The sequence below is a fragment of the Nomascus leucogenys genome, chromosome 7b, assembly GCF_006542625.1.
Source record: "Nomascus leucogenys isolate Asia chromosome 7b, Asia_NLE_v1, whole genome shotgun sequence".
Lineage (NCBI taxonomy): Eukaryota > Metazoa > Chordata > Mammalia > Primates > Hylobatidae > Nomascus > Nomascus leucogenys.
Window position 1 is genome coordinate 48,119,627 of NC_044387.1, and position 25,998 is coordinate 48,145,624.

Sequence of the window (25,998 nt, forward strand, 5' to 3'; positions counted from 1 at the left end):
GGTCCTGGCCCCCTGGTTTCTCTGCTTCCTATCAGCAAGAGCTCCTTCCGTGCCCAGCCTCCACACTGCCCTTGTTAGGGTGCCGGACCTGGGCACCACCTGGGGGCAGGTCTCAGCTTCCTCTCACGCTCCTCCGGCAGTTCCCCATGCAGATGGCCATGCCTGGGCCCCTCCTCCTAGTCTGGATGTGGCCTGTCCCATGGCACAGCCTTGGGCCCCCACATGCCCCTCAGGGCCTTACCAACCCCACATGTGTAAGTGCTGCCCCCTTCGGAGATGGTTCACTTGCTGGGATCGCCATCCTCCCTTTGTTCAGGCCGGACCCCTCACAGCCACCTCTGAGTCCCACAGCAGGGAGCCTGTCAGCCCGGTGCTCCGCCTTTGGACCCTGAGCCAGCCCTCCCCAGGGCCCCCTGCACCCATCTCCTCCCACCACAGTAGTGACCAGCAGCCCGGCCTGCACCTCCAGTCACTGCCCACAAAGCAGCCCGAGGCAGGCGCAGGGAAGGAGTGGGGTCTGACTCCTCAGCCCTCCTGAGAGGAGGGAGGCCTGACACCAAACTCAGTTCTAATACTCTTGGCCTTGTGCCCCTACTGCGCCTTCAGCCTCACAAGCCCTGCCTAGGTGGGCCCAGCCTCTGCCAAGTGTTCCCTTTGGCACACCACAGCCCCCTAAACCAGCACCCCACTGCTCCTCAAGAGCTCCTGTCAAGGCTTGGGTTTTCATGAGAGGGGTGGCTTGGGGACAGCAGAATCCTCATCGCCTGGTGCAGGCAAGGCCCCACAGGTGCCCAGTGGCCGCCGAGGCAGTGGGTGAAGGCAGGGGGGCGGGGCACTCACCTGTTGCTGAGGAAGCAGCTCTGGATGACCTTCATGATGAAATTTGCAGCCTCGCGCTCAGTCATGTTGGGGCTAAACCTGTGCCTGGGGGAGAGGCTGTGTCAGGGCTGCCATGGGCAGGGCCGTGCTGGCTCCCTGGCCCAGTGGGAGGAGGGTCTTCCATGGGGACGGACTTCAGCTGAGAGCCACACCCTGGAAATGTACCTTTGGGGTCCACATGTTGGAAGAAGGGGTACTGTGAAGGCCACGCCTGGCCTATTATGGGCCCTGTCCCCTTCCCAGAATCACCTGAGTGGCCCCATGGCATTAGGGGACTAAGCATTGGGAGCTAAGCTACTGTAGCCCCGGACCTTAGGGTCGAGGTGAGGTGGGCGTAGCATCCTTGACATAATAGAGGCCCCTGGGTGGGTCTTTGGTGTGGCCAGCACAAGCCCTCACAGGTGTGGTCTAGGGGCAGAGCCTCACCCAGGAACCCTGTCTGCTCTGAGGTTCCGAGGAGATGACAACCGCAGTGAAAGGTACCTATCTTGGATGGAGCCTCAGCTAATGGACAACTGTCCCCCAAATGGCCTGCATGTCCACCAAGGAACCTACTTCAAGAGCTTGATTGTCTGGCCGCGAAAACAGGGCAGGCCCGTGTCCAACATGAGAGTGACCAGGGAGACGACCGCGTCCATGTAGGGCCTGGGGAGAGATAGGAGGGAGCAGTGGGCTGAGGCCAGCCTAGGTGGTGGCCCTGCCTGTAGTCCTGTGGCCTGGCTGATGCCAACAGCCTCAGGTGTGGGCTCCTGCCACCCACCTCGCCTGCCACATCTTCTTGCACGTCCCCGAGGCAACTTTCGACCTGCTGCACTCGGTAACCCGCACCGCCCAGGCAAGGGCTGCCCACACGCACTCTGGACAGGCTGAGGGTCCTGCCCTGTCCCCCACATAAGGCTGCTGGCCATGGCTTCTGCACCTGGGTGGGATGCAGACACTCTGACCTGCCTTTCTCTGCAGGGCAGTGGGGATGAACCGAGGTTGGACTGTGGCCTTGGCCAAGTGACCTGTATATGAAACTGGGACAAAGCCCATCTTTGGCACGTAGCCTGCGGGGTGGCATGTGCTCAGGCTTTGGTGACAGGGTGGATGGGATGCCCAGAAAGGGGGAGCCCATGGCTGAAGGCGTGGGCAGGATCCTGGGGAAGGTGGTTAGAATTAGATGCCCAGAGCAAGAATTTACTGGCACAGGTGGGCAGACAGAGGACAGGTGTAGGTCAGCAGGCGGCTGCTAGCACCTACCTCACTCTCTCGAACCAGATTCCCTTCATCCTAAAGGGGACCTCAGAACGTTCCACACACCCCCTCCGCCCTCACCCTGGCCCTCACCCAGGCTCACCGCACAGCCAGGTAGCCGCGGACGCACATCTCCATGAACCACTTGAAGGGCGTGGCCTCCATCTTGCCCCCCATGATCATCACCATCTCATCCGTCAGCTTGATGTCGGGTTCCCAGCCGAGATTGCCGCCCGGCGAGCTTTCAAACATGAAGCCAAAGTCTGCAAAACCCCAAAGAGCTGCCTGTGACTGGGTAGGAGCCAGGGCGGGCAGGGACGAGTGGTCTGTTTTGAGGAGTGGAAAAGGACTCTGCAACAGGAGCATCCCCTCCACCCCAACAGGCAGGTTGTGTTTTCCTGGGGACAGTGATGGGGTGGGTGGTGGGGCAGTAGGCAGAGAAAGAGAAGGGAGGAAGTGGAGGAAGGAGCCAAGCTGGGGCACTGAACCTGGACGGGCCCCACTCCGTCCAGCTCCAGCTTCTGACTCAGAGCAATGGCGGCTCTTGCCCCAGCTCCCTGGGGCCGGGGCCAGGCACCCTCTACAGCAGAACAGCTTGGTGGCCGACAGTTCGGACCTCAGAGCTGCACCCTGACACTCCTGGCAGGGTGGTCCTGGGCATGCTCCCCTCTGTGGGGTGGGGATCCCTATCCACCCCTGGGTGCCAGGGTGAAGGGAGAGGAGGGTGGCGCTGTGGCTGGCTGACCGATGTGGATGATATGGCCCTTCTTGTCCAGCATAATGTTGCCATTGTGTCTGTCCTTGATCTGCAGCAGGAACAGCAGGAGGCTGTAGGCGGCCATGCTTCGGATGAAGTTGTAGCGGGCCTGTGCAGAGAGCGCCCTGGGCTCACAAAGGCCCTGGGGCCTGTGGGCATTCTCCCTGGTCCCACACCCAGGATCCCTGGGCCTGTGGGCACTCTCCCTGGCTCTGTGCCCCCACCGTGGAGGCAGAGCCCAAATCAGCAAGCCAGTCTTCGGCAACAGGAGTGACAGAGGCTGTCTGTGGATGTGGGGGTGCAGGCACTTCCTCCCACACCCAGAACTTAACTTTCTTCTGAGGAGTCCAGCCCAGCTCTACATTCTTTTGACTCCCAAGGTGGCTTACAGATGCCCTGGTGGTTTTTTTTTAAAATGGAGTCTCACTCTGTCGCCAGGCTGGAGTGCAGTGGCACAATCTTGGCTCACTGCAACCTCTGCCTCCTGGGTTCAAGAGATTCTCCTGCCTCAGCCTCCCGAGTAGCTGGGACTACAGGTGCCCACCACCGTGCCCAGTTAATTTTTTTATTTTTAGTAGAGATGGGGTTTCACCATGTTGGTCAGGATGGTCTCCATCTCTTGACCTCATGATCTGCCCGCCTTGGCCTCCCAAAGTGCTGGCATTACAGGCGCGAGCACTGCACCCGGCCAGGTGCCCAGGTTTTTTTTTTTTTTTTTTTTTTGAGACGGAGTCTCGCTCTGTCACCCAGGCTGGAGTGCAGTGGCGCGATCTCGGCTCACTGCAAGCTCCGCCTCCTGGGTTCACGCCATTCTCCTGCCTCAGCCTCTCCAAGTAGCTGGGACTACAGGCGCCCACCACCACGCCCGGCTAATTTTTTGTATTTTTAGTAGAGACGGGGTTTCACCGTGGTCTCGATCCTGACCTCATGATCCGCCCGCCTCGGCCTCCCAAAGTGCTAGGATTACAAGCGTGAGCCACCACGCCAGCCTTTTTTTTTTTTTTTGAGATGGAGTCTCACTCTGTTGCCCAGGCTGGAGTGCAGTGGTGCAATCTCGGCTCACAGCAACCTCTGCCTCCTGGGTTCAAGCGATTCTCCTGCCTCAGCCTCCTGAGTAGCTGGGACTGCAGGCACGTGCCACTACGCCCAGCTAATTTTTGTATTTTTAGTAGAGACAGGGTTCACCATTTTGGCCAGGATGGTTTCGATCTCTTGACCTCGTGATCCGCCCACCTCGGCCTCCCAAAGTGCTAGGATTACAGGCGTGAGCCACCGTGCCCGGCCCAGGTGCCCTGGTTTTAACCCTTAACAAAGGATGACTGAGGAGAACAGGGTGTGGGTGGAGGCTGTGTATGGGTGGCTGGGGTGGGGTGGAGCGCACACGACCTCCCCCGGGCTGTGGCCACCGTGGCTACCTGCTGAAAGGCCAGGGTAGACTCATCCCCGTACTGGCGTGTGAAGTAGTCGTACATGCCGAAGTCTGTCTGGCGGCCCAGCTGGTCCCGGGATGTGCAGTCGGGGATGCACTCGATCACCCCGCACTAGGAGGAAAGGCCAGTTCTGAGGCCCGCCGGGTGCGAGGTGCCCAGGGCTGCCCTACTGGCTCCACTCAGGGAACTTACCCCAGGGGCAGTGGCCACCACGCGGTAGGGAAAAACAAAGAGGTCCAGGCCGACCAGCTGGAAGATGTTCTTGAAGAGGTCGATGATCTGCAGGGCCAGCATGTCCTGGGAAGCCGGGAGGCGTGGGATGTGGTCAGCTGGCCTCCTTGCACCCAGCAGCTCTTCTGGCCCATGCAGGGCAAAAGCCGAGCACCCAGAGATGGAGTGAGGTGGGGAGACCACAGCCGAGCAAGAGTCTGGAAGGCCTTGCTTTCTGACCACTGGGGGCTGGACTCAGGCTGCTGGGACCACCAGGCCCTGGGCTGAGCATGAGGATGAGCTGTCTGGTGGGGTGTGTGAGATAAGGCACCCAACCCCTGGGCAGTTCCCTCAGGTGGGTACTGGCATGAGGGGGACAGTGGGAAAGGGGCTGGAAGGAGAGGCCTCTGGGTTTTGCAGAAGCCCTAATTTACCCCGTGGCACCTGAACCATATAAGAGGAGGAAAAGAATCACATTTCTGCATATGAGATTGGACTCTGGTGGGCCCGGAGCCTTGGGGAGCAGCAAGCCCAGTCCCCAAGCCTACCCGAGGCCTGACCCTGCTTACCTGCCGGCAGTCGTCTCCCACTTTGAAGATGGCTGCCTGCCAGGAGATCTTCTGGCCGTCGGCCTCCTGCGTGCCGCACTCATCCTCGGAGTCTGAGCGGCACCGCAGACCTGCCCGCAGGGAGAGAGGCTGCTGTTAGCCTGTAGGCAGTGAGAAGCCCTCTGAGGGGGCCAGGGATGAGTCCTCTCACATGCCTGAAAGGAACCCCAGCAATCTTGGGCATCACTTCTTCAAAGCCCCAAGGGGGCCAAGAAGGAGCCCAGCAGGGCCCAAGGAAAGCCTTGGAACAGCAGGTGGAATCCAGGGTCGGAGTCTAAGAACATTTAGGCTTAAATGGAACTAAAAACAGAGCTCCATTTCATCTGCAGTGAAGAGCCAGGTGTGCCTGGGTCAGTGTTGGGTGCTGTGAGCTGGGGGGCAGGAGGAATGTGTCTATCCACTGGGGTCCTGGGAGGGCTCGGGGCCAGTGTGCGGACATGGCCATGGGAGGCAGGTCCCTGCAAGGGGTGGCAGCCCCCTCTCCACAGCTGGCCACACCATCTGTACTGGGTTGAAGAGTGTCTCCCTAAAATTCATGTTCACCCCAAACCTTAGAATGTGTCCTTATTTGGAAACAGGGTCTTTGCAGATGTAATTAAGACAAGGTCACAGTGGATTAGGACAGTCCCTAATCCAATGACTGATGTCCTTCAAGGGAGATCATCATGTGAAGAGGGAGGCGGAGATGGGAGTGGAGCATCTGCAGGCCAAGGTGTGCCCAGGACTGCTGGCAACACCACCAGAAGCTGAGGAGGCAAGGTGTGACCTGCCCAGAGCCTTCAGAGGGGGCACGGCCCTGATGATGGACTCCAGCCTCCAGAACCGAGATCGTCTGTACAGTAGCCCTGGGAAACTAACACCCCACAACGGCCCCAGGCCCCTCAGCCTCAGGAAGGAGCCTGCTGGAGTATGCCAGCTGACTCACGGCAGACACACCTCTAGGGGTGGCACATCTGTCACTGCACTTGAGCTCCATGTCATCCCCCAATGAGGGGTCTGACTGAGGGCACACAGATGGACAGACATTATCTTTTATGGAGAGCTGTACTAAATTAAACACATGCCAAAAGAAACTGGCATTAGCAAGGAAAAGCACTGAGCTCCCAAACAAAGTCAGGGTTCTTTACTGACCTTCTTTTTCAAGTTCACTAACTCCACATCGCTTCACCTTGAACTTGGCCAGATACGGGGCTTTTGCAGCACTGAAAACAACAAAAAGAATGTGGCACCCATGATGCAGCCGAGAAAAACTCCATACGTGGACGCTGTGGAAGCGGGGGATGGGCAGGGCGAGGCGCCCACCTCTGCATCGGGGTCCCAGACTTGTAGTCGATGTCCAGCACGATGGCCTCGGGGTTGCTGGGCAGGTAGCAGCCTGTGCAGGGACAGAGGCAGTCACAGAGTGTGCATGTGTCACCACAGGTGAGGCCAGAGTCAGTTTCCAACACGGATGTTACGTGCGTGTCCACCCTGCAGGCACACCCCACTCCTGTGGAGGGGCCTCTGGTCCTTGTCCAGGGCACCACTAACTTATTATTCTGTGGCTGCTAAGGGTCCAACCTCCTTGACTCTTCGACTCTTCCAGCCATCGACCAAATGAGTCTGCACCTTCTGGGAAATGCTCTTCCTGGAGGAGCACTGAGCCCCATCCTCACGGATACAGCCCTACTGCTTCTGGGGGTGCATGTGAGGCCTGTCCTGCCTCCACCTGCCTGAGCAACCCTCTGAACAGCCCTCCATTCTTGGAGTCCCCCCCTTTTTTTTTTTGGGTAGAGTCTCACTCTGTCGCCCAGGCTGGAATGCAGTGGTGCCATCTTGGCTCACTGCAACCTCCGCCTCCCAGGTTCAAGTGATTCTCCTGCCTCAGCCTCCCGAGTAGCTGGGATTACAGGCGCCTGCCACCGCGCCTGGCTAATTTGTGTACTTTTAGTTGAGACGGGGTTTCACCATGTTGGCCAGGCTGGTCTGGAATTCCTTACCTCAGGTGATCCACCCGCCTTGGCCTCCCAAAGTGCTGGGATTAAGGTGTGAGCCACTGCGCCCGGCCAACATTGTTTCTTTATGCTTATTTTATATCTCTGTGAGTTCAAGCTTCTTCAGCTCAGGGACCATGTCTTACTCATCTTTTTAACAGCCACAATACCTACCGTCATGCCTTTTCTTTTCTTGTTTTTGCTTTTTTGAGACAATCTCACTCTGTCACCCAGGCTGGAGTGCAGTGGTGCAATCTCAGCTCACTGCAACCTCCACCTCCTGGGTTCAAGTGATTCTTGTGCCTCAGCCTCCCAAGTAGCTGGGATTACAGGCACACGCCACCATGCCTGGTTAATTTTTTTTTTTTTTTTTTTTTTTTTTGAGACCAAGTCTTGCACTGTCATCCAGGCTGGAGTGCAGTGGTGCAATCTTGGCTCACTGCAAGCTCCACCTCCCGGGTTCATGCCATTCTCCTGCCTCAGCCTCCTGAGTAGCTGGGACTACAGGCGCCCGCCACCACACCCAGCTAATTTTTTGTATTTTTAGTAGAGACAGGGTTTCACTGTGTTAGCCAGGATGGTCTCGATCTCCTGACCTCATGATCTGCCCGCCTTGGCCTCCCAAAGTGCTGGGATTACAGGTGTGAGCCACTGCGCCCGGCCCAGGCTCCCCTTTCTCAGTGAGTGCTCAGTAAATGTGTGAAATAAGAGGACAAGGGAAAGCCTGTTTCTGGCCAAGGAACTGCCAGTCCCAAGGGGGATGTGTGCTCCTTGAGCCTTGGGAGGTGGGCTTTGAGGGGAGCCAAGCTTGGCCTTGCTGTGGGGTACAGGGAGAGGGGGGCCTGCCATCTCCTCCTCTTCCTCACCTGCCCTTCTGCCTGCTCCAGGCTGTGGCTCACACTCAGGCCCCTCTGTGCTCTCCTGCTAGAGCCCTGCTGGCTTCCCTGACCTCTGGGACAAGACTCAGCCAACACGATCTAGAGCCAGGGGCTGGGGACTTCTGTGCATGCCCCTTGCAGTACAATGCTTCCAGCTCTTTTTGCCCCTCCCCAGCAGTTGTGGCCTTCCCGACGCGGGAACAGAGGCCCTGCATACATGTCCTGCCCTCTCTGAGAAGCCGAGCTGTTGTGTGAGCTCAACACAATGTGTTGGGAAGAAATGGTTAAACTGGGGTCCTGCAGGGCACTCCACAGCTGAGACCAGCCGCTGTGAACATCTGCACAGGACAGACAAGAGTTTGGAAGACAAGTTTGTGCCAACAGTTAGAAATGCAGAGAGAGGCCGGGCACAGTGGCTCATGCCTGTAATCCCAGCACTTTGGGAGGCCGAATCAGGCGGATCACAAGGTCAGGAGATCGAGATCATCCTGGCTAACACGGTGAAACCCTGTCTCTACTAAAAATACAAAAAAATTAGCCGGGTGTGGTGGCGGGCACCTGTAGTCCCAGCTACTCGGGAGGCTGAGGCGACACAGCGAGACTCCATCTCAAAAAAAAAAAAAAAGAAATGGAGAGAGAGCTGCCCAGTGAAGTCTGGATTTCCATCTTCTCTTGAAAAGCTCAGCCTTAACCACACTGGGCTTGAATTCCCATGTGGCCACGGCCACAGGCACCCAGGAGCGACTTCCCATGGAGGCGGGGGGTGGTGCTGATGGGTCCTAGCACACCTGAGCTGTCCCACACTGGGCCTGCCATCCCCTCGTCTGTGTGACCTGCTCCTGTAATGTTGGAGCCCAGGAACCCTCTTATAGAGTAACAGCTACTGAGGCCAGTGTCAGCCTCCAGAAAAACAGCAAGCAGCAAGGAAGATGAAGGGCACCCACTGACAAGCAGCTCCCGCTAACTAGCGGCAGATTCTGGGGAGGGGCTGGGGTCCTCGGGCACCAGGCACTGTGGGCCCAAGCAGGTGTGGGGCTGGCCAAGCCACTATGTCCACACCCTGCAGTGCCTGCAGAGGGCAGCAGCCTTCACGCCCCGCCGCCCTCCTGCAGGAAGAGGTTGGTCTGAGCCTCCAGAAGCCACCTGCTCACCCGGCTGCACCTTCACTTCAGACAGGGCCGACAGACAAGCCTTCTTTCTCTCATCGCCTTTAGGGTAGGGCCTGAGAAACAGGAAAGAAATTCTTGCTTTGTCTCCTGGAGGAACTGGCTGCTGGGGGACAGCCCAGGGCCCCTCCTGCCTGGATTGCCCTCTCTGTCCCTCTCTTCCCAGCTCTAGCTGCTCCTAGTGCACCCAGGCACCACTGGCAGCGATTCTTGCCCTGAATTCCTCATGGAGAATCCCCGACAGCCCCCGAGGGGCTGTTTTCTGGCAGGCTCTGCCCCTGCTGTGTGTGGGGGTGTGTGGCTGGCGGTGGTGGGGGTAGTGCCTGCCACCTGCTGCCGCCCAGGAAACGCTAGCTCCCATCCTTCATCTCATGGGTTAGAAGCTGCCAGCACTGCTATTCTCAGCACCCAGCCCAGAAAAGGGCCTCAAAGTGACCAAGGTCAGAGCAATGTAAGCACTGGAGACGGCCCGGCCAGCGTGCCCAGCATTGATGACTCCAGGGTTTCATCCCTTATGAATGCACAAAGGCATCAACATCCAAGGATGGTGTCAGGTCCACATGAATGGAAGGTCTAGGAGAACGATGACAGGAGCTGCAAAGGCAGTCTGGTTTTCCTGACACCATGAGGATCGATCCTTCAGAGTGTGGAGAGGGCAGGGTAGCCTCAAATTGTGGAGCCAAGTGCTAAATTCCAAAAACCTCAGGAATGAAACTAAGCTGTGTTTCCTGAAACTGGCGTGGCCGTGCATTCTGCCATACCTTCAAGAGCCTTGACTCACCCCAAGCAGTGCTTCCCCACCCACCCTGGCTGTCCATCAGAACCAGCAGTGGCCCCGCTGCTAGAGACTCTCATTCATCTGGTTGGGGCCAGGCATGGGTATTTTTAAAGCTTCCCAGGCAATTCTGTTAAGCTGCAGGGACTGGAACGAGACATCCCAGAAGGTGGTTTCCGAAGCACTGCACTTACTTGATGATAGCCGATACGTTGGTGATCTTGTTAAAGAAATCAAACTCCCGCTGGTAAAAGTCCTTCGCTGGGCCCGACAAGGAGCCTGTGATCTCCTCTACTAACTGCTCCAGGAGGTCACCGATGTCAGCTGCCAAGGAAACAAAGAGGCTGAGTCTCTGTGGCTGTGGCAGAGGCCCCTCAGGAATACCAGCGCTGTTTCCCAGGCCCCAGACTGGCGGTGCCCAGAGTGTGCTCTGCAAGCTTGGTGAGACCATAACAGCTGCCGTGTGCCCCTTTTGCTGTGTTGACACAGCCGACGCTGCTGGGAAAAGCTGCTGGTGCCTAAGCAGAGCTCAAGGCAGGGGCCAAGTGCACAAGTGGGCGTGGAATCCTCACTGCTGCACACGCTACACACGTAGGAAGAAAAAAGCCCGTGTCATTTATGAATGTCACAGGTGAAGCAATGAAAACTAATTCTTATTAAACTCTATCCTGAATACGTCTTTTTTTTTTTTTTTTAAATAGAGGTACACGGTGGGCGGGGTTCTATTAAATAATGCCTCTCACTATTCAAATCCCAGGCTGAATTTAAATTCCTGGGCTCAAGAAATCCTCCTGTCTCAGTCACCTGAGTTGCTGGGACTACAGCTAGTAGGTGGGACTAAAGGTGCGCATCATCACACCTGGCTTTTAAAGTATCCTTTGTGATGAAACGGGATGTGCATGAAGCACTCTTGCCGCATCCAGCGCCTCGGGCAGGCGCTGTCCTGAGAAACACCTGGAGCTTGTCTGATTTTGGAGCCTGGACTAACCTTTCTCACAGACCTTTGTTTTTACTTGAAAAAATGACTGACAGACAAAATATAGTTATTCAGACTTAGGGATGTGGCAGATGTTTTCCTGAAAATGAACAAAAAATAAATCTTCCACTCAAAGGAACTGAAACATTTTTTTGGAAAACTTGGATCTGCTGCTGTGAGCTTAACAGCTTCCCTTAAAAACCCTTTCTGGGCCGGGCACGGTGCCTCATGCCTGTAATCTCAGCACTTTGGGAGGCTGAGGTGGGTGGATCACAAGGTCAGGAAATTGAGACCATCCTGGCTAACATGGTGAAACCCCGTCTCTACTAAAAATACAAAAAAATTAGCCAGGCATGGTGGTGGGCGCCTGTAGTCCCAACTACTCGGGAGGCTGAGGCAGAAGAATGGCGTGAACCCGGGAGGCGGAGCTTGCAGTGAGCAGAGATCGCGCCACTGCACTCCAGCCTGGGCGACTAATCAAGACTCTGTCTCAAAAAAAAAACCAAAAAACCCTTTCTGATAAGACTGGCAGCATGTGAATAAATATGATTTTTCCACACTGTACAAAGAAATGCATCAACCTTTGAAAGATGTGCATAACTCACTGGCCTATATTTTATAAATGCCCAGTTTGATGTTATAAAAGCTTTCCTAGGTCCTGGTGCGACGTAAACAGACTTGAACAAAACACAGCATGAGAAGTTTAAGATGCCACACTGCAATTAACCTTTTTTTGGGCGATCCTCCTGCCTTGGCCTCCCAAAGTGTTGGGATTACAAGCGTGAGCCACCATGTCTGGCCTGCAAGTAATCATTAAGAAGCTAGGCTGAGCTACAAAAAATTAAAAATTAGCCAGTCATGGTGGTGTGCACTTATACTCTCAGCTACTTGGGAGGATGAGGCAGGAGGATCGCTTAAGCCCAGGTGGTCAAGGCTGCAGTGAGCCGTGATTGCACCACTGCACTCCTGCCTGGGAGAGGGACTCTGCCTCTAAAAAAAGAAAATAAAAACTACCACTTCTCAAGTGTGATGCAGTATCAAAAAGGATCTCCACAATGACCTGAGAGACTACTAACATACAACTTCCTTTTTCAACTACATTCACTTCAACTGAAACAACACTGCAACAGATCAACTGCAGAAGCAGAACGAGAATGAGAATCCAGCCGTCTTCTACAAGGAAATGCCACTCTTTTGGCTCATTTTTGAGTTTTTTGGGGAAAGTTATTTTCCCAAAAAGATGTTATTTATATTAACATGTAATGAATGGGCTTACATTTTCTGAAATTCTGTCTTAATCTCTAATCCTCGTTAACATTGACAGCTAATGCTCACATTAAACAGCGCTCTTTGAGGACCTCAATAAACATTTCTGACAGTGCAGGGGTCCCGAGGGTGTGCTATTTGGGAACCGCTGCCCTGGGCTGCAGGCCCCTTCCTCACATGCAGTCACAGTTGTGTTGACCATGGAGACTCTGGAGAAGCAGCCATTGGAGCAGAAGGGTCTCACTCGCACTTGGGAGTGCAGGGTGACATCGGACAGCAGGTTAGCAAAGGCGTCATGAAGGAGGGGTCCTGCTCCCCTGTGTGCCGAAAGGTGAGAAGTGCCCCAGCAAAGGGTGGGAGTGGAGGGGTCAGTGAGCTGGGGCAGTGCAGGCTGGGGAGAGCCCTGGGGGCTGCAGAAGGTGCTTGGCAGTGCACTGAAGACAGGAAGTGAGGCCTGTGGGAGGACAAAATACTCACGGTCTTTCTGGTGGCCCTCTTCATCTAGATAAATGTTAGTCTTCATGTTCCAGATGAACTGGTGCGCCAGAAGCTGGGATTTAGACGCTGCCCACAGAATATACTCCCGCACATAGCCCATCTGCAGGAGAGCAAGATCCCTGTCAGTGAGGCTCAGAGGGCCCTCTCCATGAGGAGGGCCTTGTCAGCAGCTGCTGACTCCCGGCACTTGGTAGGCCAGGCAAGGGTGAGGCCCAGTGGTTCTAGTGGTGTAGACAAGCTCTCCAGGATTGGTGGTGAGTCCAGCTGGTGGCCAGGCCAAGTTCCAGCTGGCTGGTGGCTGGGACCTGGGGGGCAGGGTTGCAAAGAGGGCTACAGTCAGCCTTTGTCTCCTTTGTGTCTTCCCATGGGTTTAAGAAGCACAACTCTCAAACCAATTTCTGGGGTTGTCAAGTACGAGAAAAAGCAGGCTGGGTACTAAAAACTCACTTGTGAGCTGGTTGTTTAGAACAATGTTCCAAAGTGACAGACAGGTTCCAGAAACATGCAGAGATACCTCCTCCACAAGTTGACACATTGATACGATTAGGCTTTGTGTCCCCACCCAAATCTCATCTTGAATTGTAATCCTCAGGTGTTGAGGAAGAGACCTGGTGGGAGGTGACTGGATCATGGGGGCGGTTCCCCCATGTTGATCTCATGACAGCGAATGAATTCACAGGAGATCTGATGGTGTTATAAATGTTTGACAGTTCCTCCTACACACACACTTGCTCTTTCGCTTGCTGCCAGGTAAGATGGACCTACTTCCCCTTCCACCATGATTCTGTTTCCTGAGGCCTCCCCAGCCATGTGGAACTGTGAGTCAATTAAGCCTCCTTTATAAATTACCCAGTCTCGGGAAGTTTTTTTGTTTGTTTGTTTTTGAGACAGAGTCTCGCTCTGTCACCCAGGCTGTAGTGCAGTGGTATAATCTCAGCTCACTGCAACCTCCACCTCCCAGGTTCAAGCGATTCTCCTGCCTCAGCCTCCCGAGCAGCTGGGATTACAGGCGCATGCCACCACATCTGGCTAATTTTCGTATTTTTTAGTAGAGACGGGGTTTTGCCATGTTGGTCAGGCTGGTCTTGAACTCCTCACCTCAGGTGATCCACCCCCCTCGACCTCCCAAAGTGCTGGAATTACAGGCGTGAGCCACTGCACCTGGCCAGGAAGTTCTTTATAGCAGTGTGAAAATGGACTAATATACACAACTATGGTCACCATCCTAAGGACCTCTCCTCCTCTTCCTTCTTGGTCATTTTCCGCCACTCATAGTAGTAACTCCAGTTTTTCTTTTTAATTAAAAAAAAATTTTTTTTTTTTTGTTCCTAGAGCCATAAGTTTTAAGACTCCAGTTTTAATTCCATGCCCTAGGTTTAAAAAGGTGAGCTGGCCTTTCTGGGCAGCCTCCTGGAGTCTATGGCCACTGATCTGGTGAAGTGTCCCTTGGATGGACATTTTTGACCTGGGTGAGTGGGGGGTGGTCTTACCACACAGGCAGAAGTCCTCGATTTGGGTTTCCGAATTCTAACCCAGCAAATGGATCTAAAGACAAACTATGAATGTTCAATGTGTAGTGTTTTTAAATGTGTTTGCTTTTTAATTATAAACACTGACAGAGTTCCAAAGTCAAAATTATTAAATATGGTACATATCTGTCACTTGCATCCTGTTCTCTCCCTCTTTGGCCATTTTTATTAACTTTTGATTTACTGTTGCTTTCTTTTTTGAGACAGAGTCTCACTCTGTCACCCAGGGTGGAGTGCAGTGGTGCAATCTCAGCTCACTGCAAGCTCCGCCTCCCGGGTTCACACCATTCTCCTGCCTCAGCCTCCCGAGTAGCTGGGACTACAGGTGCCCGCCAGCATGCCTGGCTAATTTTTTTTTGTATTTTTAGTAGAGACGGGGTTTCACTGTGTTAGCCAGTATGGTCTCGACCTCCTGACCTCGTGATCCACCCACCTCAGCTTCCCAAAGTGCTGGGATTACAAGTGTGAGCCACGCGCCCGGCCTACTGTTCCTTTTTTTATAAAAGTATAAACAAATATGTATATACATTTGTACTGCCACAAGTGATATAAATTTTTTTAAACTTAAAAAATATTCCAGGCTCGGCATGGTGGCGCACGCCTGTAATCCTAGCACTTTGGGAGGCCGAGGCAGGTGGATCACCTGAGGTTAGGAGTTCGAGACCAGCCTGACCAACATGGTGAAACCTCATCTCTATTAAATACAAAAAACAGGCCAGGTATGGTGGCTCACGCCCGTAATCCCAGCACTTTGGGAGGCCAAGGCAGGTGGATCACCTGAGGTTAGGAGTTCGAGACCAGTCTGGCAAACATGGTGAAACCCCATCTCTACTAAAAATACAAAAATTAGCTGGGCGTGGGGGTGCACGCTTGTAATCCTAGCTACTTGGGATGCTGGGGCAGGAAAATCACTTGAACCTGGGAGGTGGAGGCTGCAGTGAGCCGTGATCGTGCCGCTGCACTCCAGCCTGGGCAACAAAGACTCTGTCTCAATAAATAAATAAATAAATATTTATTATTTTTTTGAGACGGAGTCTCGCTGTGTAGCCCAGGCTGGAGTGCAGTGGCATGATCTCGGCTCACTGCAAGCTCTGCCTCCCGGGTTCACGCCATTCTCCTGCCTCAGCCTCCCGAGTAGCTGGGACTACGGGCTCCTGCCATCACGCCCAGCTAATATTTTGTATTTTTAGTAGAGACAGGGTTTCCCCCTGTTAGCCAGTATGGTCTCGATCTCCTGACCTCGTGATCCACCTGCCTCATCCTCCCAAAGTGCTGGGATTACAGGCGTGAGCCACTGCGCCTAGCCATTAATTAATTAATTTAAAAAATTAACCAGGTGCGGTGGCACATGCCTGTAATCCCAGCTGCTTGGGAGGCTGAGGCAGGAGAAGTGCTTGAACCTGGGAGGCGGAGGTTGTAGTGAGCTGAGATCATGCCATTGTACTCCAGCCTGGGCAACAAGAGCGAAACTCTGTCTAAAAAAAAAAAAAAAAAAAAAAATTCTGGCTGAGTGTGGTGGCTCACACCTGTAATCCTAGCACTATGGGAGGCCAAGGCAGGTGAATCACCTGAGGTCAGGAGTTTGAGACCAGCCTGGCCAATATGGTGAAACCCCATCACTACTAAAAATACAAAAAATAAGCCGGGCATGGTGGCAGGCACCTTCAATCCCAGCTACTTGGGAGGCTGAGGCAGGAGAACTGCTTGAATCTGGGAGGCAGAGGCTGCAAGTAGCCGAGAATGCCACTGCACTCCAGCCTGGGCAACAGAGCGAGACTCTAAACAAAACAACAACAACAACAACAAAATTCCCTAAAACAACAAAATTCCCTAAAAATGGAAAGCAAGAAAGAAATCAGTGAAACTCGCTGAGTCCTGAGTTGGTACAACCACACACAGAAGAATCATTTCAGGCGGCCTTTCTCTGGTAGCCACCACCAAGAGTTCACACGGAGGCCCTGGGTACTGGCTCCCCTCCCCACTGCCTCTGGATCTAACCCTTATGCTAGGCCTGTATGCAAGCAGAGAGCCAAGCAGTCAAGGGAAAATAATGTGGGAGGGGAGCCAGGGGGAAGAAAACAGGTCCCTGAAGAGAAGGTGCCTCATGACAGGCCTGTAAGTTGCCACCAGTGTGAAGGCTCCGGCTTGGTGAGTGTGGCTCCACGCATATCACCACTCAGAGGTGCAGAGAGCATGGCACTACCTAGTGAGGGCAGTGAATGATTCCACAGGACTCAGTCTTTCAGCAGAAGCTGGCTGCTGTTCTAGAAGCACTTTGGTCTATAGACTCTAAGGCTAGCCCCTGGGACACCCAGCCATGGCACTCAGCCAGCCCACAGGTGGGCCAGAGTGGTGAGGACTCAGCCAAGACACATGGAGTCTGCTGCCCAATTCAGCCAGGGAAACGAGGTCAGCCCCGGGGTTGGGGAATAGGGCAGACAAGCTGCACTCAGAAACGGTGCAGTGGGCGGGCTGGCATGAGGGCACAGGAGGCTCGGGCTCCTGGCTGTGGTCATTCCCATGGATATTTTCTGTGCCATGACCTGTGCTGAACACTTTATGTCCATGGATACTGTTATGGGCTGAACTGTGTCCCCTCAAATTGGTATGTTATAGGACCTCAGAATGGTACTGTATTTGGAGATAGGGTCTTTACAGAGGTGATCAAGGTAAAATGAGGTCAATAGGGTGGGTCCTAATCTAGTATGACAGGTGTTCTTATAAGGAGAGATTAGGACACAGACACACACGAAAGGATGACCCTGTAAGGACTCAGGGAGAAGATGGCTATCAATAAGCCAGGGAGATGGGCACACTGGCTCAGGCCTATAATCCCAGCACTTTTGGAGGCGGAGGTGGGCAGATTGCCTGAGCTCAGGAGTTTGAGACTAGCCTGGGACAACATAGCAAAACCCCATCTCTACAAAAAATACAAAAATTAGCTGGGCGTGGTGGCACACGCCTGTCATCCCAGTTACTTGGGAGGGGTAGTGGGGAAGGTGCTGAGGTGGAAGGATCGCTTGAGCCCAGGAGGTTGAGGCTGCAGTGAGCTGAGATCATGCCACTACACTCTAGCCTGAGTGACAGAGCGAGACCCTGTCTCTTAAAAAAAAAAAAAAAAATCCAAGGAGACAGGCCTCAGAAGGAAACAACCCTGTTCGAACATTGACTTTGGACTTCTGGCCTCCAGAATTCATGGTTTTTGTTTGTTTTGTTTTTTGGCCTCCACAATTCTGAGAATGGACATTTAAGCTGCCCAGTCTGTGGTGCTTCGCTACGCAGCCCTGGCAGACTAATGCATACGTCACCTCGTTAATCTTCCTCACCACTTCTGGCTGAAGAGGGCAGGATTCAGGGATTTGAGGGGACCCCACTGATGAGAGGGAAGCCTGGCCAGGCCACCTAGCCAGGCTGGCAACAGCCCCAGAACCGGCTCGCTCCACAGAGCATGCTTGGGCCTCAGGGTGAGGCAGTGGGTGAACATGGCTTCCCCTGGCACAGCACTGGGTATCAAGGGACAATCACAGGGGCTGGGGTAGGGGGAGCAAGGGGACTGCTGGGCAGCCCTGCCCCTGAGGAGGCTCTGAGGAGCCTGTGAGGGCTGGGGACAGACCGGGCACAGGCTGAGTGTGGAACACACTCTGTGAGTGAAGAGGACGGCCATGCAGGTGCAGGCTTACCTTGTCGTACCTGAGGGCCTGCACAATCTGGGGGATGTAGAAGAGGATGGCGTCCTGTGGAGGAGGAGCAGAGTTGGCCATGACTTCTGAGAGCAGAGCCACCCAACCCTACGGCCCAGGCCCTGCCTCTGCTTCTGCTCTGCTCACAGCAGGGCTGAAAACTGGGGAAAGCCCAGAGGATGGCAGGCAAAATGACTGATGGCTCAGAACACAGGAATGGAGGAAACAGGTAAAAGGAGCAAGGCTCCTGCTCTACAGTGGGCGGGAGGGCCTCGCGCTCCTCACTGGGGAGGCTGCCTCAGGGAAATGGTCTGCTGCGGGTCAGACTCTAGAATATTCCAGAGGCCCTTCTCCACCATCGTCATGGCTGTCTCGTGGGCTCCCTGGGCTCCCACAAGGAGTGAGGGACCCTCCACGGGCGAGGTCACTGTGGGGTTCCAAGGCACAGCTGCACTGCCGTGTGGGGTGTGCACAGCTGCCGCGCCGCCTCATAATCAAACTCAAGTTAACTTTATGTCTTTAACTCAAACACCTCACTAGGTTAAAAAATAAATGTAACTAGAGAACACATTTGAATTAGAACAAAATCCATCTTCTACAACTACTTGAACAAAAAACAGGGAAAGGACCAGTATGTAACAGGGCGACCTCATGGCCAATGGTGGGGCCTGTGCCTCTCACCAGGTAAGACCCCTCCCCACAGTCCTACCAGAGGCCAGCTCAGCAGGGCCCTGGGCTCACCGGAGGGAAGGACCGCAGGACTTTCACCCCGTACTGCGCTGTGAGAGGGTGCGGCGGGTACATGCTGGAGAAGTAGGAGAGGCCCGTGGGTGGGTCTGTGGGCGCCCAGCACAGCACATGGCTGAGCTCTGGAGCATCGGCGTCGATGGTGTGCCAGGTGACCAGGAACTGTGGAGAAGGTGGGGAGATGCTGTGGCTTGGGCAGTCCCAGGACCTCTGGAGATACCTGGTCCACGGGCCACACAAGGACGGCCATGAGAAGTGATGTTTCTAAGCATCGGTAACCATGTGGAAGATGCTTCTGATGTGTTATGGAAAACAATGCAACTGCAATTAGGGTGAAGTGCATTACGTTTTTTTCTACTGTAAACAAAATAAATGCTACAGACAAGGAATAGAAAACCCAAGAAATCAGAAAAATCATGAATAGCACTGAAGTTGCCAAGTGGCTGTTTTTGTCTCATTTCTAGTTTCAGGCATTTCTGGGTGCAGTGTGCTATTTTATGCAGTTTGAACTCAGGCCCTGGTACGTGGGCTACACTACCTTGATCGCTTCAGGCACATCACTAACGGCTCCCGGGTCCAACCGAACGAGACGGGTCACTTCGTTCCCGATGGCTTCTGTGTTCTTAAACCTATAGTGCACAGAGGGTATGGGTGGTGCTGCCTCGCCAGGGAACCTGCACTCTCCCACCACACTGGAGTGAGGGGAGCCAGGGGGAAACACTGAACTGGAGGGATTCACATCAATACCAAGTGATGGCTTGGGTATAAACAAATAGAAAGAATGAAGACCTGCTATTTGATAGCACAACAGGGGGACTACAGCCAATAATAACTTAATTGTACATTGAAAAATAACTTTAAAAGAGTGTAACTAGATTGTCTGTAACTCCAAGGACAAATGCTTGAGGGGATGGATACCCCATTCTCCAAGATGTGGTTATTTCACATTGCATGCCTGTATCAAAACATCTCATGCACCTCATAAATACAGACATCTACTACATATGCACAGAAATTTTAAAAAAAAGTTTAAATAAAATGTTTAGCCAGGTGATGGCTAAATGTTCTATTATGCCACTAACTAGTAGGTCTGAACATTAGTGTTTTTTAAAGAGCATTATAATCCGCTGTGATGAAATGCTGGAACTTTCTTAAAGAAACAGGAATTTTTCTACACTTAACTGTTCAAAGGGCTTCCTTTCACCATCCTTGTCTTAAAACCCCTGCCTCTTATTCCTTTTCCTACCATATCCTCTCCTGACTCTCCACAGCTACTCATCCAGTGAGTCAGTGTCTCAGTCAACAGTCCAGGTGGCCACAAGGCACCTGGCCCATGAAGGGGCAGCTACTAGTTTCCAGGTGTTCCCACCTCAGGCTAATGCAAGGTGGCCGTCCCATGAACACTGTGCTTTGAGACAATGCAGAGCTCTGCGATCCTATTCCAGAGGATCAAAGTAGGGCTGGAGAGAGGATGCAGTACATTGGCAGGTCTGGGCGCACAATGGAGAATCACCCACCCTGGACACATTCACAGGAGGCTGTGGACCATCTGGTGGGATTCTAAACAGGGACTCTGCAGTCCCTCTCAGCCACCAACAGTCTGAAGTTCTGTCCCCATAAGAGCTGCCACAGAGAGTTCACAGGAATGTTGCTGCTGTCTGCAGCATGTGCCTCCTCCAAATACTCTGCCACTAAAAGGTGACATCCAGGAACAAACCCAAACCCTCCCCAAGGCGGTTCCGGCAGCTGCCTGCCAGGAGTGACAGCCTCCACATGCCTCCTATCCGGCATGAATCAGATCTTGGCTCTGAATTCACCCTGCTGCTACCTCCCTAGGCTCTAGCTGCTGCAGCACCCCAGGCAGGCATCTGAAAAGATCACGAGGGTTGCTGGGTTATCTCTGCACAGGACTGGGGGAGTGTCCTGGGGCTCGAGGACTAGAATACTTCCTGATCATCCTTGAGAGGGGCTGCAGGGCACTCCTGAGCACTCATGACCCAGCTGGCAAGCACCCTATGCTGGACCTCTGGTGAGGCCTGTGTCAGGCTGTGGTGCCCGGGAGCCCACCTGGCAGGCAGCTGCACAGCCAGGTAGGGAGAGATGCTCCAGGCGAGGTTCACGTTGTCCTTCCATTGCTTCTCACTCAGGCTGATGTACTTAGATCTCCAGTTGGCCACGCTGTTCTCTCCGGCCTGGTCTAGCTCCAGTTCCGGGGCGGACAGCGGGTTGTACCATGTGATGAGACGCTCAATCTCGGTGGCCTGGCAAGATAAGATATAAGGCCTGATATGCACACCTTCCATGAGTGCCACACGCTGCCCCGGCCACCAGGTGTTGTACAGGCAGGTGGCAGGCAGCAGGCACAGCTGCACCTGTGAGCCTTACCAGCAGGGATAGCAGCAGCGTTCTGCGCTTCATGTAGTATTTGTGCAGCTGGGAGCCCCGGTTGGTTTTCTTAGACATGCCTAGGAGGAAAGACAAAGCACAGGTGAAGTCCTCAGATGCCACCTGTCTGCCCTGAGTTTCTAAACCTAGAGGAAGCTTGCAGTGCGCTCTGTTCTGCTGTCTGAGCAAGTGTCCATCAAGCAGCTTGCAACTAGAATGATAACTTGCATGTGATGGCCCCAGCAGCACACCTCCCACCGACCTGACTTCTTGGAGATGGTGGACATGCCGCTGGACAGGGGGTATGTGTTGATCCAGCCTTGGGTGGCTTGTTGCCGAGAGCCGACAGTTATGTCCAGGTTGCTCCGGGTGTCCTGATTATCTGAGGGCAAACACATTGTTGATTCTAGAGTGAGGTGGCTCAAGAAAAGGTACCACAAAAAATAAACTACTATTCACCAGAGATAAGGCAATTAGTGGTAGAGCGGGTACTTTCTGGAGTCCTGGAATCGACTGCAGGAACAAACCTGTCTGGATGGTGAGTTTTCCAAAAGCGTGAGAAGTTCTTTATTTTAACTATTCTAGATGGAATGTTTAAACATTTTTATTATATTTCTTTTAACCTTTTCAGAAATTTTTTATTTACTTATTTTTGAGATGGAGTTTTGCTCCTGTTGCCCTGGGTGGAGTGCAATGACGTGATCTCGGCTCACTGCAACCTCCGCCTCCCAGGTTCAAGTGATTCTCCTGCCTCAGCCTCCCAAGTAGCTGGGATTACAGGTGCCCGACACCACGCCCAGCTAATTTTTGTATTTTTAGTAGAGACGGGGTTTCGCCACGTTGGCCAGGCTGGTCTCAAACTCCTGACCTCAGGTGATCCACCCACCTCGGCCTCCCAAAGTGCTAGGATTACAGGTGTGAGCCACTGTGCCCAGCCTATTTTTTATTTTTGAGAAGGAGTCTCGCTCTGTTGCCCAGGCTGGAGTGCAATGGCGTGATCTCAGCTCACTGCAACCTCTGCCTCCTGGGTTTAAGCAATTCTCCTTTCTCAGCCTCCCGAGTAGTGGACTACAGGCGCCCACCACCATGCCTGGCTAATTTTTGTATTTTTAGTAGAGATAGGGTTTCACCATATTGGCCAGGCTGGTCTCGAACTCCTTACCTCAAATGATCCACCTGCCTTGGCCTCCCAAAGTGCTGGGATTACGGGCGTGAGACACCGCACCTGGCCTTCTTCTATCCTTTAAAATAGAATAGGCTGAGCACAGTGGCTCATGCCTGTAATCCCAGCACTTTGGGAAGCTAAGGCAGGTGGATTGCTAGAGGCCAGGAGTTCGAGGCCAGCCTGGACAACAAGGCAAGACGCCCTGTCTCAACAATAACAATAAAAATTAGCCGGGGGAGCTGGCATGTGTCTGTAGTCTTAGCTGCTTGTGAGGCTGGGGTGGGAGAATTGCTTGCACCCAGGAGTCTGAGGCTGCAGTGAGCTATGATTACACTACTGCACTCTAGCCTGGGCGACAGAATGTGACTGCATTTCTAAAAAAACTAGAAAATAAAATAGAATAAAACAAATATCATAATTTTCTTGATAAAAGATGGCAGTTATCTGATCACTGGCAATGTATAGTCCTTTAGTATGGTGACAACTTGAGGGCCTGTGGGGGCAGACTGTAAGGACTGTTTTCCCTCTTCTAAGTGAAGCCAGAAAGCCGCCTTAGAAAATCACTGCATCTGCTTTTTTCTTTCCTTTTCCTGCTAGTTAGGTTGTCAGCCATGGGTCTGCTAAAGAAAATCCTCTTAGCCGGGCAATGTGGCTCACACCTGTAATCCCAGCACTTTAGGAGGCTGAGGCAGGCGGATCACAAGGTCAGGAGTTTGAGACCAGCCTGGCCAATATGGTGAAACCCCGTCTCTACTAAAAAATAAAAAAATTGGCCAGGCGCGGTGGCTCATGCCTGTAATCCTAGCACTTTGGGTGGCTGAGGTGGGTGGATCACGAGGTCAGGAGATCGAGACCATCCTGGCTAACACGGTGAAACCCCGTCTCTACTAAAAATACAAAAAATTAGCCGGGCATGGTAGTGGGCGCCTGTAGTCCCAGCTACTCGGGAGGCTGAAGCAGGAGAATGGTGTGAACCTGGGAGGCACAACTTGCAGTGAGCCGAGACTGCGCCACTGCATTCCAGCCTGGGTGACAGAGTGAGACTCCGTCTCAAAAGAAAATATATTAAAAAAAAGGCTGGGCACGGTGGCTCACGCCTGTAATCCCAGCACTTTGGGAGGCTGAGGTGGGTAGATCACGAGGTCAGGAGATCGAGACCATCCTGGCTAACACGGTGAAACCTCGTCTCTACTAAAAAAATACAAAAAATTAGCCGGGCTTGGTGGCGGGTGCCTGTAGTCCCAGCTACTCAGGAGGCTGAGGCAGGAGAATGGCATGTACCCAGGAGGCAGAGCTTCCAGTGAGCCGAGATCATGCCACTGCACTCCAGCCTGGGCGACAGATCAAGACTCTGTCTCAAAAATAAAAAAAAAATAAATAAAAATAAATAAATAAAATAAAAAAATTAGCCAGGCATGGTGGCGAGCACCTGTAGTTCCAGCTACTCAGGAGGCTGAGGCAGGAGAATTGCTTGAACCCAGGAGGCAGAGGTTGCAGTGAGCCAAGATCGCACTACTGCACTTCAGCCTGGGCGACAGAGTGAGACTCGTCTCTCAAAAAAAAAAAAAAAAAAAAAAAAACCCTCTCTCGTCTCTCAATCTGTGCTTAGTAATCAGCTAGGTGCTGGGAGAACAGGGCACAGCCTCCTTGCAGAGGTTTGCTGCTTGTTTGCGTGGTGTGTTTTCATTAGGCATTCCCTTCCCTGGAATGCTTTGCCCTGTCCACCCTGCACGCCAGTGCAGCCTTTCAGACTCAGCTCAACTGTCTCTCTTCCAGAAAACCATCTCTGATTCCCCCACTCTGGATGGGCCAAGTGTCTGTCCCCGAGGAGTGCTCCCACAGTTCCCTCATATTGAAATCACCTGTCCATTTGACTGCCTCCTACAAGACGACCCCAGTCATGTGGGTGTGCACCAGCCTCAGCCCAATCCTGGGCTGTCAGCTGCTCAGAGGGGTGTGTGAACGCAGCCGTCTGCTCAGAGGGGTGTGTGATCGCAGCTGGTGCCAGCGCAGGGAAAGCGCGGTGAGTGGAGTCTGCTCAGGTGCCTCGGGTGCGTGTTTATGCTTCTCAACTCAGGCCAGAGGAGAAGCAGAGCCAGGCATGCACCAGCCTCCAATGACGGTGCAACACAGCCAAGGCCAGGGCTCGGGGGTTCTAACTGCTTTTCCGTCCCTACCTCTGGCACCCTCAGGGCTGCCCATGTTGCACCCCTGTCCTGCCTGCCTCCACCATGAGCGGCTGCACTGCTGAGGGTTACCTGGGGGAACAAGCTGGCTGGCGGTCAGGTACTTCTTATCTGAGAACATGGCGGTCCAAAACTTAATCATGATGCTTATGTCTTCACGCAGCCGCTTCTCTCCTTGAGTAGGGAACTTTGGGGGACAGCTTCAAACAACCATAAGAGGACAAGGGCTGAGTGTCTGGAGTCAGGGACTAGAGGTCAGTCATACAAAGCAGTGAGAAGGTGATGTAGACAGTTTCTTAATGACAAAAGGTCAGCCCAAAGCCAGTCATTAGCAAGGATGATCTGGCCCATTCCCATGGGAAGGTGTGGTGGCTCAGGAGCCCTCTTATGCCCTCCTCCCTCACTGCCCACAGCAGCCCCTACAGCTTTCCACTGAAGCTGCACTTGTGGCAGATCAGGGCAAGGAAGCTGCACTCATACAACAGCACAGCCTATGGGTGCAGAGCCCCAGGCAGTGGGTGTTTGCAATTCTTCGTGCAATAAGCCTTCACATTAACAGGGAAATTAAATGGATGCACTTAATCTTCTAAATCAGTTGAACTGAGGGAAAATTTGCCTACATCTCGCTGGGAGGCTAGCTCTAAGTACACGGGACACATGCACAGGGCTGAAGGGTATTTAAATCCGGGGGCCAGGGATACTGAAGGAGGAGGTTGGTGAGCACAACTGGGCAACTGTGTATTCCTGTGAGTGACTTCCTGGGGGTCTGGGGCGATGGAGCACTTGGAGGGGCTGGGCCGTCCCTGGACACTGCACAGCATATCTTGGGGGAGTACCTGAAGTAGTCAAAGGCAGTGGAGTAGATCTTCTCACGAAGCACATTACGGATGGTTGCATTTGGAACCACGTCGGCATGCAGGAGGGACAGCCCCAGGGTCAGCAGCCTGTGAGGGAGCCCGGGACCCGGTCAGAGCAGGAGCCTGGCCTGGGGCCAAGTCCACCTTCTGGACTCTCTTCCCTGCCCTTCTAGGAGCAGCTCACTGAAATGTGTTCCCCGTCTACAGAAGTACCGTGATATACAGACGCCCCATGACACACTGTACACACCAGGGGCCCTGTGCTTCCCAGGAAGAGGGCCCTCACTTGAAGCGGGGCCCGATGGCCGCCACGTGCCGGTTCATGCTCCCCTTGGCCCCGCCGATGTTCAGGGACATTGAGCGCTGCAGCAGGCTGGAGAAGATCTCCACTTGGTCAGAGCTGCAGTACTTGGCGATCTCAAACCGCTGCACCAGGAACTGAGCGAAAAGAGGAAGACGCTGTGGTGGTGGGGCTAAGCCAGGCTAACCCTGGGGCCAGCAGAGACAGCTGAGGAGAGGTTCTGGGCTGACTGGCCGGGCTTGCCGGAGGCCTTGGGCTCGGCTACCCCCACCCCAGGAACAGTCCTGGCCCCCCAGGTGGAGCACCCCAGAGCCTTGGTGGGGGAACAGGCACATACGTCGATCCAGATGTAGTGGGGGGTCACTTCAGGGGGACAGGGTTTGGGTTGACTCGCTTCTGAGGCAGCCAGGGGGTCTGCTTCCTTTATCTCAGCAGAAAACAGGCCAAATTTCTGCTCCACCGTCATGTGCCAGGCCCCTGCCATCTCCCGCATGAA

The 25,998-nt window shown here is 53.7% G+C and overlaps 1 protein-coding gene across 2 annotated transcripts in view; it reads right to left on the reverse strand.

The window, feature by feature from the left end:
- The window catches only part of PI4KA (phosphatidylinositol 4-kinase alpha), a 147,403-nt gene that overhangs the window by 776 nt on the left and 120,629 nt on the right, over nucleotides 1-25,998 (reverse strand). Inside the window, exons 33-54 of one of the 2 annotated variants that reach the window (XM_003281433.4) lie at nucleotides 25,840-25,998; nucleotides 25,488-25,639; nucleotides 25,181-25,288; nucleotides 24,417-24,544; nucleotides 21,256-21,375; nucleotides 20,994-21,073; nucleotides 20,676-20,869; nucleotides 19,147-19,237; nucleotides 18,603-18,770; nucleotides 17,862-17,915; nucleotides 12,632-12,752; nucleotides 10,107-10,236; nucleotides 9,123-9,193; nucleotides 6,423-6,495; nucleotides 6,252-6,322; nucleotides 5,082-5,191; nucleotides 4,495-4,599; nucleotides 4,288-4,413; nucleotides 2,861-2,981; nucleotides 2,219-2,378; nucleotides 1,435-1,524; nucleotides 841-924 (exon numbers count right to left, since the gene is read on the reverse strand). In XM_003281433.4, the coding sequence (XP_003281481.2) occupies nucleotides 841-924; nucleotides 1,435-1,524; nucleotides 2,219-2,378; nucleotides 2,861-2,981; nucleotides 4,288-4,413; nucleotides 4,495-4,599; nucleotides 5,082-5,191; nucleotides 6,252-6,322; nucleotides 6,423-6,495; nucleotides 9,123-9,193; nucleotides 10,107-10,236; nucleotides 12,632-12,752; nucleotides 17,862-17,915; nucleotides 18,603-18,770; nucleotides 19,147-19,237; nucleotides 20,676-20,869; nucleotides 20,994-21,073; nucleotides 21,256-21,375; nucleotides 24,417-24,544; nucleotides 25,181-25,288; nucleotides 25,488-25,639; nucleotides 25,840-25,998 (2,516 nt within the window). The other variant, XM_030815901.1, reaches the window with a different exon arrangement.